At 39.5% G+C, this 16,175-nt stretch overlaps 1 protein-coding gene and 1 pseudogene across 1 annotated transcript; both read right to left on the reverse strand.

Moving 5' to 3' along the window:
* Positions 1–8,516: 8,516 nt before the first annotated feature.
* On the reverse strand, positions 8,517–9,219 carry LOC148040899 (uncharacterized; annotated as a pseudogene).
* Positions 9,220–10,391: 1,172 nt separating this feature from the next.
* LOC148040900 (uncharacterized) lies at positions 10,392–11,030 on the reverse strand. The gene is made up of 2 exons (XM_087687252.1): positions 10,845–11,030; positions 10,392–10,757 (listed from the first exon to the last, which is right to left on the reverse strand). Exons 1-2 carry the CDS (start codon positions 11,028–11,030, stop codon positions 10,392–10,394), a joined length of 552 nt encoding a protein of 183 aa, XP_087543378.1.
* Between the last annotated feature and the right edge of the window lie 5,145 nt (positions 11,031–16,175).

The raw sequence follows: 16,175 nt of genomic DNA on the forward strand, positions 1-16,175 counted from the left end.
GAGTATTAGTTGGTATTGCTTAGGATTATCTATTGTTGGGTCACTAAAATCATGCTATTAAGGAGTTCTCTATCGGGCATGTTACATCTATATAGTAAGTGTAATGTATAATAGTATATATAATTTACATGATATTATGAATTATTAAAATTATTAGTTTATTTGTGAGTTATAATTTTAAACTTCTTTAGTTGTAATTTTAACTAAATCATTGAAATTTAGTACTATTAAATTATTTGATTTAATATTCTTAATAAAAATAATATTAAAGTATCAAATTTAATATATAATTTCATTAAAATAATTCTTCTTTATGAAATTCTTTGTGTTTTTTGGTGTGTTTCATTTTTAGAAAGCTTTCCTAGTTTTCGTTATAAAAACAATAGGATTATGCACAAAACAAGTAAATAGGGTGAAAACTTAGTTTTATTATTACTCTCTCATTTGAAGTGAGAATGCAAAGATTTTAGAGTTGCTTGGGGAGTTTTGGAATGTTCCAATGTGATGGTGATGTCCAAATGTCATGATTCGATACATAAAATTATATGCAACAACTATAGCAAGTTATAGGAAATCTATTGACACACAAAACTTTTTAATTTGATTGATATTTGTATTTTCTTTGCAATTAGATATACGATGTGAATGTAAATAGCTATGTACATCAATATTCCATAATGGAAATTGGTAAACCATGGCTTTTGTCATGAGGGAGGCTAGCCTCTATCATGTATTTTCTTTTACTCTTTTTGAATTTGTCAATTTATTCAAGTTCTTTATTTTTTATAAAGTTGTTTGCATCTAAGATTTGAAACATATTTTGTATCCATTGTTGAATAACATCACTTGAACCCAATCTTGATGTATCTTCCATCTTGCACCCCCATCAATGGCTTTCATGTTAGGTTCACCAAATTTGGGATAAAGGGATGAAAGCTGAAACCATAGGGGTTTCATAAAATAGAGTGCAAACAGTGGTGGTTGAAGAGAAGAAGATGATATGAAGAAGAAATAAATCACATATCAAATGAATCTAAAGCCAAGCCTTTGTATTACTATCAAGAAGAGCATTGGTTGATCAAATCAACCCTTGCTAGGACAACTGATCAACTAAAAATCAATTACCCAACATATACTTTGACCCTGAATAAGAAAATATCAGAATCTTGTTGTACATAAACTTATGCAATATGCAAGAGCATCAAGTCTCAATAGAAGTGCATGGATTTTGATAGGGAAAGGTCAATCCCATCACTCAAAAGCAATACCAATTGGTAAGAATAATTGAAGATTAAGGAAACCCTATATGGGTCTAAATTTTGTAAGTCAATTCTATTTTTACTATGTTTTACAACATGTAACTACTCATAATTGCTTCAAAATCTTCCAAAAATATGTATTTATCAAGTACAAATAATCCCATATCATCAAGAAGCAATACCAATCCATAGAAATAGTTGATGATGGAGAAAACCTTGTATGGGTCTATTTTTTATACTTCAGCCCTATTTTTCCATCTCTATTATAGCATCAAATAAATTCTCGTATGCTACTCCAAATCCTCTCAAGAATTTTCCTTCCACATTTACAAATCCTCTCAAGACTTTTCCTTCCACATGTACAAATCCTCTTATAATACTGGAGAGTGGGATCCTTTGCATAGATGGATCAGAAAATTAATAGGAGGCTAAATATTTGTGGAAAACAAGTTGCCCTATTCTATTCCCTATAATTCAATGTTCTAGACAACAAGAACAAGAAAAAGGACTCTCCTCTACCTTGCGAACACACATGAATTACTCACCTTGATACTGGATCTTCCTTTCCTTGCCTTCCCCCCTTTTGTTTTGCATGTCCTCTCTCTGCCTTTGCAAGTCCACATTTGAAGCATATTAGCTTAGCCGAGATTGAGATAGTTTGCTACCCTCCTTTGCTACTCCAAAACTCCCACTTTACTCCACTTTCCCCCTTTTACCCTAGTCTCCTAAGTCTCTCGTTAGTCTCTACATCAAGTCCCATCCTTAATTCTTCACTTGAGTCTAACATTACCTTTAGTATTGAACCACTTACCAAAACATTTGGAATAGTTATTCATCTTGTAAAACCCATCTTTCATTTACGCGAGTGCATACCACTAAAAACATAAAGGTACAACTTCTCATACAATTTCATAACATAGACAAAGTCACAATATAGCATGTTAATTTTTTGTTAAAATTTTTGTTTATATGTGCTCACTCCTTGGACTAGGTCATCTCGACTAAGTGTGCGTTCAACTATTCAGAGATATTTCGCATGATTAATTTCATGTGGAAACAATTTTGCATAGTGACAAGTGAGTTGTGTTTAAAATTAATGAAATTCTGCATATGTATATTAACATGTATTTTTACGATTAGTTTGATGCACAAATGTACAATCAACTTATTGTAATTTTTTTCTTCTATTGGATTTCTAAAATTAAGAAAAATAAATAATGAAACAAACTTCAAACATTTAAACTTACAAACACATTATTGTGTATAGTCACAAATTATTATCATGTTAATAATGAGATTACTTAACATTTTTATATACTCACTAAGAACTTGGATATGAGAGACAAAAGATGTAGAAAAGTCATGGATTACAAAATAAATACAAAAGTACAATGTTTATGAAGATGGGTCTTCAATCTCATCTATAATGAAATCTACCCTAGCTAAACTATCTATTTTAAGGTCCATCTCAATATCTAAACCTACAAACAAATTAATACTACTACTACTATTGTCACTATGCTCATCATCATTTTGATCAATAATGGTTGCATGATCATCTCCATGTACAATGGCATTATCATAATCTATGTCTCCCACACCATTGTCATCCTCTACATCTCTTAGTTCACCAATCAACGTCATTTGTAGTATAAGGAGCATAATTCATATACTCAATAGATGTAAAAGTATTATATATCCCTCGAAAGCATGGGAGATTGGGATCTCATGCCACCAATTGTTATTCTCCATAATTGGTTGAAAGACAACCTCTTGAAGTAAAAGTAGAAATATATTATAATTAAGCTTTTATAAAGTGAACAAATTCAAGAATAGTCTTAGTGGTATCTATTCATATGAAATCTATGTGTTTAAATAAAATTCACCTACTCACATTATTGTGATAACACCAATGTCCCATACTTCAATTACCATAGCTTTGTAGAGTCAATGGTTATGAATCCACTGGCATGATGCTTGATTATTAAATTAGGTCCCATTAACATCACATTCTTGAACCACTTAGTATCCATAACAAATGTAAAGAATATTTGATAATCAAGGTTGTAGATATCTTGGATTATGCCAAACCAATCATTCATATTTCCATTAACTCTCTAAAAGCTTGCAATGACTTTATAATCTTAGGTGTTTTTCTTATCATCAATCCTTTGAGTCCAAAAATGCTTTCACATAGCATTAAACATTGTTAACTTGATCAAACAAGAGTGGTAAATTAGATAAGTACCATGATCTTGTTGTTTACTACCAATGGCACATTACACGAATTTAGCTTTGGTAAACATTTTGAAAATAAATATTATACTTACATTTAAAAATCATCCTCTAGCATACTTCCACTCGGTTGTTATACATTGCTACCCATCAACTCATCACATCACTATTGAGCACACAAAATATATTTATTTTTTAATGAAACTCTCTATCTAGGATCTTACTACACCCTCTCCATTGAGGCATAATGGATGTCATCCTGGATTCTTCTTCATTGCTCCATAATCATGGGAAGGAGGAATTTATTTTGGCAAGAAATTTAGAGATGTATACAAGTGATTTTTGCACGAATTGGCCTTTAGTCATGCTACCTTTAGGCCTTTCATTTTGCCTCACAAAATCCTTTAGGGTCTAAATCATAGAAAACATCCATTGAGCATGAACTATGCCACATATAGCCATCTCATCCACCAAATGTGCTATGGGATGCAGTTGGCTTGTAAGTATGGTTTGTGGAAAAGTCCCCTCCACTAAACACAATATCTCAATCACTATCACTTCAGTGTTTGAAAATGTTGTGGGGTCTATTTTCTTTGAGCTAATTTTTTGAGAAACACGGATCCTTGAGCAAGGTCTAGCTATGGAGGATGGAAGTCAATGACAAGAAGCATGATGATGACTAAGTCTAAACACACTAACTCTTACTCAAGTGAATTAGGTTCCAAGATAGATTTTCTTGGACGCATAAATGCAATCCTGAGTGAAGAGACAAGACTAAAAGTACAAAGTACAATAGCATTTACTACAAGGGAATGAAAAAATAGTGACAGCCGTTTGCGATGGAAAATAGTGGCATTGCTAATAGTATCACATTTGCAATGCTCTTAGAGATGAAAATACCGATGTTGTTCTGAGAAAAAAAAGTGTCGAAAACTTGAGCGTGGTATTTTACCACAAACAGTTTCAAGAGAGAGTGAGAGAGGTCGTGGCTTTAGGAGGGAGAGGGAGAGGAAGAGGGAAAGAGAGAGAAGAAGATCTTCTTGCTGCCATACACGAAGAGAAGGGAGAAGTGCACGAGGGAGAAAGAAGGGATGTTGCGAGAAGAGGAGACAAAGAATCCATCCTCGGGCCATTGTGGTAGGTACATTACCTTTTCTTGCTTTGTTCTTGTGTTAATTTCTTTTTTTCTTTTGTTTGTTTTTCTTGAGGATGAGATGCGATGAGAGAGAAAGAGAGGAAAGGAGAGAGGAAGAAGAAGGAAGGGAAGAGAGAGAGAGAGAGAGAAAAGATAAAAGATAACAAAGAAAGAGAGAAAGAGAGAGAGAGAGAGAGAAAGGGAGGGAGAGAGGAGAATGAGTGAGAGAAACAACGAGTGGGGCAAAGAGAAACAAAGAGAGAGGCAGCAAAGAAAGAGAAAGAGAGAAAGAAAGAGAGGGAGAGAGAAAAAGAAACGGAGAGTGAAGGGAGAGGTGGATAAAAGGGTGAAGTAAAGAGAGGAATGAGAGTGAAAAAAAAAGAGAGAGCTAGAGAGAGAACGAGAGAAAGAGGGACAAAAAGAGGGAGAAAAAGAGAGAGAGAAAAAAACAAATAGAGAGTGAGAGAAAAGTAGAAACAATGAGATAATTAGAGAGAAAGGAATGATAGAAAAATAAAGGTAGAAGGGGAAAAGAGGCACTAAGAGGGGTGGGGAGAGAGATTCTTTCAATGTCTTGTTTTATGAGAGGCACAAAGAGGGGTGGGGAGAGAGATTCTTTCAATGTCTTGTTTTATGAGTTTTTATTTTCTATCTTTGATTTTGATTTTAACGAGATGCGTCAAGTGTGAGTGGAGAGGAAATGAAAGAAAGACATAGAGAAAAGAAGGGAGGGAAAGGAAAAGAGAAAAGAAGTGAGAGTGGGGAGGGAGGATGGGGGAGAGAAAGAAACATTGATAGAAAAAGAGGGGGAGAAAGAAACAAAGAAGGATGAAGGGAGGCAAACAAAAAAAGAAAATGAGAAAGAGAATGTGAAAGATGGGAAGAGAAATAAATAAGGAGGAATGGAGCTAATTTAAAAAATGGAAGAGAGAGAGAGAGAGAGAGGGACGGGGAGAGAAATAAAAAGGGGTATAGATAAAGACTGAGGGATGTGGAGAGAAAAGGAACGGATAAAGAGTTATGGAGGGAGATAAACAAATAAAGGAAAAGGGAGAGAAACAGGAGTAGAGATTAAAATGAAGGAAGATCATAAATGAGGGGAACAAAAACCTGTTGTTTCTTGTAACTTAGACCAAATAGAAAACGATGACGGTCATGATGTCCAAGATCATAAGGCATATCTTAATTAGCATGTCCCATATCCTTGCTCTCAACGCAAGCTGGCAATAAGAAAAAAGTATCACTTCTCTATAGAACACATGCACTCCTTCCAATCAGAGATAATTGATCAAGTGATCTCAGACTTTGAGCAAATGTGAAAAGTATGTATCCATCATGCCTTACATTTGTGCAAAACAATGTATTCATGGAGGTGACGCCTCACCCCAAGGAGGAATGCACTTATTGCGGCCAGTTAGAAGAGTTCATGGAAATGCAATGAATGGAGTGCCTAAGCCAATCCACCGATTGGAAGGCATGACCCCATCTACACCCTCGATACCAAAGGAGACAGTTAGTCTTTCAGACCTTCCTCTAATCTTGGAGCCTCAGATGGAGGCGATGATGGATGCATTGATACCTATGGATGTCAAGTCATCTGATCCACTGAGAGAGAAAGCGTCCATACCATTATATGATGGGTGCGGAGTATCTCACCTAAAAACACTACTTGCTCTCCCAAGTGTACAGGCAAAATATGTTAAATAGTGCACGAGGGAGACGAGGAACGAAGGAAGAGAGAGGAGAAGAGAGAGACTGATGTTTGATGCCTATGAATAGGCTCTTGTAAGTTCAACTTTGTAATTTTATATTTTGAATATTAATATAACGGTAGGCCTATATAGAGCTGTGGGTTTTTCCCTTGAGCCTCCAAGGGTTTTTTCATCCATAGTAAGGGACCTTTATTTGAGTGGGGGATGTTAGCTATATATAGTCTGTCTATATATAGCGCTCAGCTATATATAGTCTATCTATATATAGCGAGAGATGTTAGCTATATATAGTCTGTCTATATATAGCGCCCAGCTATATATAGTTTGTCTATATATAGCGCCCCAGGTCTCCTCTATATATACCTATCATGTGTGCTCAGTTGACACATTTCTGGGGTTCCACTTTCGGTGTCTCGTGTCTCTCTTATCCTCTCTCCTGAATTACAACAGCCTATTCAGAGGCATCAAAAGAGCTTTATCACTCCTAAATATACAACATGTAAAATAAGGATAAGTGAACAGCCTATTCACAGGCATCAAAAGAGCTTTATCACTCCTAAATATACATGTAAAATAAGGATAAGCAACATCACTGCAAAATATAAAATCTCCAAGAAATTCCTTCAACTAAACTTTGGATGTAAGGAGTATATCTGTCACATCAAAACTCGAAGAAAAACGTAACAATGACATTAAAACAACACAAGGTCTATAGAGATGGTTCGCGACACCGCTCTATAGACAACATAACACATATGGGGCCCCATGAACAGAATATAAATAAAAAAATTTGTCATCAGCTGGAATATAGACGCTCATCAGCTGGAAAGAATATAAACGAAATAATGTGTCAATAGCTAGAATATAGACCCTCATCAGCTGGAAAGAATATAAATGAAACAATGTATCATCAGCTAGAATATTGTGGGAGCTTTCGCTCAACCGCCAAGACCCACGGACCGCTTATTGTTTCAAGCGTTCCAAGCGAGCTCTCATAGCTATCTCTCACCTAGCCGATGCGCCGTCGATCCTACAAATGCAGTGAACTTACCTTGATGCTCGATCGAGTACCCTCCTCTCTCTCACACTCCGGTAGCTCCACGATTCTCGATGCTAGCTCAAGCATCCTCAAGCCTCCTCCATCTCCAAGCTCCATCCTCCATAGCCGTGTGCGCAAGAGAAGAGAAGAGAAGAGAAGAGAAGAGAAGTAGGGGAGAGGAGATGGTGAAGAGCTTCACCCTCTTGATCCCTCACTCTCACACACACTCACTCCCTCACACTCTCACACTCTCTCTCTCAAGAGCATACACAAGCAAGAAGGAGAGAAGAAGAGAGGAAGAAGAAGACTAGTTTTGCCACACCAAAGAATGAGCTCTTCATTCACTTTTCAACTTTATATACAAAACCCTACTTCCCTTTTGGGCGGTCATCCCCTTTTTCCCTTTTTTACATGGCCGGGGTCATAGCCTAGGCCCTGTTTTCCATTGTCCTTTTATCTTCCTTGTTTCCTTTTCAGTACCCTTCTATATTTACAAATTGCACGGGTGAGAGCCCGGCACTCTTTTACAAGATTTTAGGGTGCGCTTTTTATGCGCCTTTCCCTTTTCGTGTTTGCCTTGGCCTTTTAAGGTTGTCCTTGTGCTTTTGGCCTTTTCTCCTTTTTTTTTTCCTTCCGTCGGACTACCTTTTTTCTGCCCTTGCCCTATGTCTTTTCCACTTTCTTTCGCTCTCTTCGTGTTGGGGTTAACATTACCCCCCTCCTACACTACAACACAATGCCGCCATACACGCGTCCATTACACGCGAAAAGTTACGGGCGCGTGTATGGTCGTTTATACTTACAGCAATATCTGGCGCGTGTATACATGCATGTAACAGCGCGTGTATAATTGCATGTGAGGGCGCGTGTATTTGCGCGTAAAAACTGTCATAATACACGCTCTGTTACACGCGACACAGAGCCTAACTACAGAAATCCATTTCTTTTCAAAACAGAAAACCATTAAGTTTTAAAAATGTCATTGTGCATTGCAGTGTTTACAAACCATTACAAAATCCCACTACATGCACTTACAACAACGTAATATATTGAAAAATATATCTTCATATGGTTATTGAAAGACAAAGTATACAATAGAAATGTCATGAATTTGGAACAATACAGTGATGGATTGGTTAGGGTTTGATCTCATCTTCAATAAGATCCATCCTTGCCAAACGATCAACATCAATATCCATTTGATCAATTTGTAAGGCTACGATTAAATTTATTCTACTATCGCTATTTTGCCCATTGATAATGGTACCGATGCCTTGATCATTCTCATCATCATCACCATCATCCTCAATGGAAGGGTCATCCTCATGATCGTGAGAAATGGCATGCTCATCCTCATTATCATGATCATCTACATTGGCATGTTCGACATCATCTTCTTTGCGGCTTGCCACATCCTCCATATGCTCCATATCAGTGAATGTATTATACATTACTTTGGAACGTGGTGCAATAGGGATGACATACCACCATTTACTGTCATGCACCATTGGCAGATAGATAACCTGCTCAAATACACATAATTCATTAATTAATTAGCATATCAAAAGTCAAGGGGTGCGCGAGCTTAGATATATATGTACATGAAACACATTTGTAAAAAAATGCATACCTGCTCACATTGTTGTGGCAATACGAGCCTATCTTTCTTTGTTTGCCAAAACTTTGTAGAGTCAATAGTTACATAGCCACTTGCATGGCGTTTTATCGTTGCGTTAGGCCCTTTTCCACCACGTTCATTTGCCATTTGACATCCAAAACATACACAAAGAAGCGGCGAAAGTCAAGTCTGTATATGTCTTGGATTGTGCCACAATAATCATCAATTTTTCCATTGGCTCCCTCAAAGCTACTAATGACACCGCAATCTTGTGTATTCCTCTTTTCATCTATTCTTTGTGTTCGAAAATGCTTGCCTTCACACCATATAGCATTGAACATAGTGCACTGGACCAAAATATAAGCAATATCTATGTAAGCAATTAATGTGAATAAATATGAAAAGCCAATCACTTACAAAGAATGCAAATTTACATTTGTTCTATGTACCTTTAACATGCATCCTCGTGCATACTCCCATTCTTCCGCCGTGATATGCAGCCCCTCATCTCTCTCTGCTCTCTCCATTTCCTCATGCAACCAATCAACATGAATATCATTCGGAAGTGTTGCTAGATGCTTAGGGTACGCCTTACGAGAGCCATGTTGCCTCCGAAAGAGAGCTCTGTCTGCTTGCCTTTTTGTCTTTGCATCCTCGTATCTTGTAACCCATCTGCTCATCACATCACTATTAAGGATGCAAGTGAAATTAAGATCATCAATCAATGTTCTCTCAATTACTTTGCTCTGTCCTTTTCCTTGAGGCACAATAGACGTCATCCTCAAGTCCTCTTCATTGCTCCATAGTCGCGGCAAAGAGCTATCCACCTGATCAAGAAATTCTGATATATATACAAGAGACTCTTGTATCAACCAACCCTCAGCCATGCTTCCTTCGGGCCTTGCACTTTGCCTCACAAAGTCTTTTAAGGTCTTCATGAAGCGCTCTAGGAAGAACATCCAACGGGCATGCACAGTGCCACATAAAGCAATTTCATCCACTAAATGCACAATGAGATGTAGTTGACTTGTGAGAATGGTTCGCGGAAAAGTCTCCTCTACCATACAAACCACCTCCACTGCTTTACGAGGTACATCAAAACTCTTCACATCTGTTCTATACCTTGCTTCACCACAAGTGGGACACTGTCGAGCCTCCTTATGCGTCCCACGAAAGAGAATGCAATCATTGATGCATGCATGTATGCGATCATAATCCAATCCTCCAAGAGATGTCACATAGCGCCTCGCTTTGTCTCTTGAGGTGGGTAGTCTATTCCCCTTTGGAAGCATGTTTGATAATAGCCTGCATCCAATATCATCAATTAGCCCATAACCCTAAACCCTATACTGTAAACCAAAAACCACTAACTCAAATTTGCAAGTTACAATGCTTACTTCAATAATGCGTCAAGACTTGCATTGCTCCATCCATAAACTGTTTGTATATTGAGCAGTTCAAGTGAAGCACGTAAAATAGAGAATGTGCACCCTTCAAAAACCGGTGTCGATGAAGCGTTGTAGAGATGCTCTTGTTCCATATCATTGTCATCCACACCTTTGCGATCATCCCTAAAAAGATTCCGTACCATGTCATCAAACACTTCCTCTTCCACAACTTCGTGGGGTGCAGGGCTATTGTCATCCCTTTCCCACTCATCTCCGACAAGAGATCCTGAAGCTCCAGCATCATCTCGTCGACGCTTTGCATGCTCTCGCCGTGCGTATGGCACCATGTTAGGGTGTGGTACTGCATCCTGCTTCAATCACAGTATATATATTACAACGCGCTCCATTAATTTGCACACCATGAGTTATTTTAATACTTTCAATTCACATCTTCTCACATCTAAACCTGTTTGAATCCATTCTCCATACATCGAGATGTGATTCAATGTAATTCGACGCGCTCGTACAATGCACCCTTGACATCGATTACACGTACACTTGATCCTTTGTGCCAGCCACACGTCGCGATCACGATGACGCATTGTCTCATCCTCACCAGAACTGCTTGAAGAGGATGATGACATGCTATGTCCAAAATAACCAATACAGAAGTAGGATCAGTTTTTAGTGAAATCATACACATCCTATGCACAAAACAATGGATACACAAGAATAATCAGTTTTTAAAAAAAGTATAAACAGTCTCTGTGTCGCGTGTACAGGCGCGTCTACAATGTGTTCTGCTGCGCTTTTACACGCACTTTTACACGCGCTTTTACACGCGTGCTTTTCGTGTTTACCTGCCGCGCGCGTCGCTTTCTTTCTTTTAAAAGCGCGCCCTCTTTCAAAACACTTCTTCTTTCTGCGCCCGCTTTCTTTCTTTCAAAAGCCCTTCTTTTAAAACCGAACCTGCCTCTTCCAACCAGCCTTCTCCCTCTTGGACTACCCAAAAGAAGCAAAGGGTGCAGACAACATAGAAAGGGAGAGAGAAGCAAGAATCAACGAACTCACTTTTCAAAGACTTTTCAAAGAGGTTGGTTGTCGTTTGTTTGTTTTGGCAAATCTGTCGCTTTCTTTCTTTCCACCCGTGCTATGTGTACTTGAAAGCGACAGAGGATAGAATTGTAAGAGATATTGTAAGAGATATGTTTATTTTCTAGAATGGTAGATATATGTTGTAGGTTATATATTGTAGGAGATATATTGAGGAGATATATTGTAGGAGATATGTTTATTTTTTATATGCATGTTTTGCTTGGTTCATTGAGGCGGAATTTCGACGCTTCGCAGATTCTTCATGGATCCAGGCTCTTCCTCCGATCCGTTGGCATACGCCACTTGGATGATGGAGATGATAAACCATTTTGGGCGCCATCCTAATCCAGTGGAGCTGACAGAGTATATGTATGCCCATCCTCCTCCTAGACTCCCAGGTCACACCGCACCCCCAAGTACACAAGCCTCTCCACTGCCGTCTACGCCTGCGAGTCCGGCAAGACGTACCCCTGCACATACACGCTCACCGAGGAGACACACCCCTGCACGGACACACTCACGCACACCCTCCTCTGTACCGTCACGTGAGGGCTCACGGCCACCATCACGTGCTCCCTCACAGTCACAGTCACGTGCAGCCACCCCTAGTCATGGCTACTCCCGCAGTACAGATGAGAGCCGACGCCGCAGTAGGGAGAGCGGGAGTGGAGGATTATGCGGCGGGTGCTTTGGTGGGGGGGGTAGTAGGGCACGCGGTGAGAGAGGGCATGGAGGGAGGCATGTACAAGGAGACAGTGAGGAGTCGGAGGAGGCGAGAGAGGTGGAGGGAGAGATTTTCTACGATGTTACGGATAGGGGCGGGGTAGTCATGGATGCGAGAGGGAAAGAGGTGATGGAGTATATGCGGGGGGTAGTTTCAAACATGTATAGAAACTGTTTTGTAAAATTTAAAGATCAGGAGAGCCGGTTAGTTAGGGAGGTCCTAGATAGTGTACATAGTCGGTACCCCAATCCCCCACGAGCGACATTCTCGGATGTATGGGGAAGGACGCGAATAAGGGAGATCTTAAGTAATAAAAGATCTCACCTTAAGAAACTCGCGTACGATGATGGGGTGAATGTAGCTGCGGGTGGCTATCCTTGTGAGAAACCTGCCACTGCCCACAAACGCGAGTGGAAGGAGGCAAAGAAGCGCGCAGAGGGAGGCGTGAAGAGCAGGCAGCATGTGGAGGCACGACGGATCCAGATGGAGACCATTGGATCGTCGCATTTCGGATCTGGCGGCGTCGAGTCGTGGGAGGCAGAGTTCGTAAGTAACTTGCCTCTTTATTTGATTGTTTGCCAAATTCATTGATTCTATGATTGTTTTGATCTTACAAACTATCTTGATTATGTTACAGCGACGGGTTATGGGGAGGAGGCCCACAGCCCACGAGACTGGGTATGCTCGCCGCAATAGCAGACGTGACACGTGGGCCATCTTCAGAAACGAGGGACGTATTACGGATGCGCAGTTTGACGCGGCCATGAGACCATACGGTCGACAGGTACTTGAAAACTCTAAATGAATGATTTCGGTTTATTTAATTGCATATATATGTATACTTACATACGGTATATTTCTTGAACAGGCACAAGCTGCTGATGCTCCTGCCCCTGATGATCCAGCCGCCACTGCTGATGTTCGTGCCACTGCTCCTGGTGGAGGCGAGCACCACTCATCGGAATATACCGATGCGAGCTCCTCTGATCATGGAGAGAGCACAGGGTCCTCATCATCCTCTGATTAGCTTTCAGAATACTGTAGGATGTGGTTGTACAAAAAAATTTTGTAACTGAAGCCATGGGATTTTTTGCACCTAGCTCCCTATTTGACTTTGTATATATTTGTTCCTAATTAAAGCCATGGGCTATTTTGACATATGGACTCCCTTGTACACAAATGTATCATGTATTGACAATGTATTGAATCGTGAGTCTTGAGTCGTGTATTAAGTTTTAGATAGTAATATTGAATCGTGTATTCATAGAGAGTGAGTCTCGTGTCTTGAAATCTAAATCGCTCTTTTTTTGTGGTGCAATGCACCAAAAAAAAATCCAGAGAGTGCCTTTGGGTGCCTGGGTGCCTGGAACAGCATCCAGCCACCCAAAAGCACTCTCTGGATTTTTTTTTTCCCTCTGTGATCGCGTGTATAAGCGCGTGTCATCTGTCAAAATCGCGTATATTTACGCGGATAGTCTGTTAGATTCGCATGTAAATTCGCAGCAAAACTGTCAGAACGCGTGTATGGGGTCGTGTATTTGCGTGACTGACTGTCACTGTACACGCGCTTTTACACGCATGTCTCTGGCCGCGATGATACACGCGCTATTACACGGGCCCGACACTTTTTTTCCCAAGTCATTTTGTGCGGCTAGGAGCGCGGGTATGAGCCCAATCCCTTGTAGTGAAGTAGGATAACTCTAGTTTTAAATTGGCCTAAATATCATTTAATTGCGGTATGGTTTAGGAAAGGTTGCATGGTTCATAGTAACCAAAAACCCTAGAAGCTTAGTGGCATGAATTGTGAAGGCATGTCTTAGTAGGATCAATAGAAGTTAGGTGAATTTTAACATGTGCTTGGTCTTAACAAGAAAAAGTAGGGATTGAAAATCTAGAGAAAATGAATTGCATGCTTACATGAATTATGATGTAATGCAACTAGTTTTTCCCTTCTTCGATCAAGACAAAATCTTTAGGAATAATTCGTCCTTGTCGTATGAAGAGTAATTTGGATTACCCAAAATACCTAAACTACAAAGGATTCACTTAGGCATGGTTAAATCGATGCAACATATCCCAAATGCTAATTAGGGTTTAGCATGTTGAGGACGTGATCTAGTTGCACTTATTGCCAAGTTGAAACTCTCATACCCGAAAGACCTGCCCACATTCACAGAATGTAGGGACAATAGGACATACTTGCAAGAAATGATCTAGGGTTTTCTACCCTACGGATTGCTCATTAAAAACATGAAACTCGGATTGAGCTGGAACCCTAGGACCGACGATGTCGGCCTAGTGCAATCAGGAATGGATTGGATATGAAGACACTCTAACCCTGTTTCCTATCTAATCATGATTCCGTGATTAGAAGACACCGTTCGATGGGTAAAATAGTCCCATGGACCACATGTGACACTTGTGCAACAAATTGCAGAATCGCATGATCTTGTGGTTTGATCACAAGGAAACAATCAATTCGTTGGAATGAGATTGGCAAATTCTTGCACAAGTTTATCTTGCAAGAGGATGAGTAGTCATCTTGTTATAGCACCTTTCTTGGGAAAGGTGACCAAGATAAGGGAATTAGATATTTGCTTGAAAGCAAAGGACCAATCAATAGTTTGGAGCAACATATTTACTATTAATAGAACTTAAGGTATTGGTTAAGTTGGGTTAATAGGGTACGGCCCTAACCCAAGGACATAAGGGTTAACAAACAAACCCTTGGGGATCTTGCCGAGTCACAATTGATCCTAGATCGAATGCTGGATGCATTCGGAGAGAATGATTCACTCCTTAGGAGTTGGCCAAATTAACGACCACTGGAAATGATTATGCTTGTAACAGTTTAGAGAGCACTGTTTGCTTTGTTTGCTCAAGGAACTAAAGGATGAAAAGATATCTAATGCTTCAAGTTGAAGGCCTGAAGGGAGAGGCAGCCTCAGTTACCCCCGACTTTCTGGCTAACCCTAACCAAGGGGATTGTTAGCAACGCCGGGGGAAGGTAGACCGAACCCGCCGTGAAAGGTCTCTCTGTTGAGCGCTACTTGGAGCAGGAGGACGCTTGGGTGGCAGGGGGGCTCTGGCCGTAAATCCGTCGCCTTCCCGGCCCTACACAAGAAACTTGTCACTCCATGGACTATAACTGCCGCTACTTTCTTCATGGTCTTGAGGTCTAGACATAACCTCAACATGTTGATTTTCTTGACCATTATTTGCTACAAGTCTCATAACATACCCATGATCATCATTGCTCTCATAGACATCCATTTCAACTAAAACTTTCAATCGATACTAAGACTCATACTCATTGAATCTCACATCCATGCTTATGTGAAACTCTTTAGTGATAGGATCACAACATTTGTACATCTTCTTCTCATTTGGATATTGAAGGAAAATGCATTTAATAGCTTTTGGTTCCATCTTCTTCCTCAAATAATAAGGGATATGTACATAGCATACACAACCAAACACCCTAAGGTATGCAACTATACGTGTCCTGCCATATATCTTCTCATATGGAGACATATGATGCGTCAAAGTTGTAGGTATCTTGTTCATGATATGGACTACAGTATGTACTACCTCAACCTAATAGGTCAAGGGTATGTGCATCTGATTCATCATTGCCCTTTCTAGTTTGACAATAATCTAGTTTTTCCTTTCTGCCACATCATTCTATCTGGTATATATCTACAAGTAGGTGTCTTTTGATCCCATGGTCTCTTAAATAGCAAGAGAACTCATTTGACATATATTCACCACCATTATTTGATATCAAGTATTTAACGTAGCCTTCGAATTTCTTTTTTTCCAAAAGCCTTAAACTCCAAAAACTTTTCAAATGTTTCACTTTTGTGTTGCAAAAAACACACGCATGCCATCTTGGTAAAGTCATCAATGAAAGTGATATAGAATTTGCATTTTCCACTCAAAGAGACATTTTGACATGGACCCCAAATAT

Source organism: Lygodium microphyllum, chromosome 1 (assembly GCF_053477565.2).
Source record: "Lygodium microphyllum isolate KBCC chromosome 1, Lygodium_microphyllum_v1.1.10, whole genome shotgun sequence".
NCBI classification, from domain to species: Eukaryota; Viridiplantae; Streptophyta; class Polypodiopsida; order Schizaeales; family Lygodiaceae; genus Lygodium; species Lygodium microphyllum.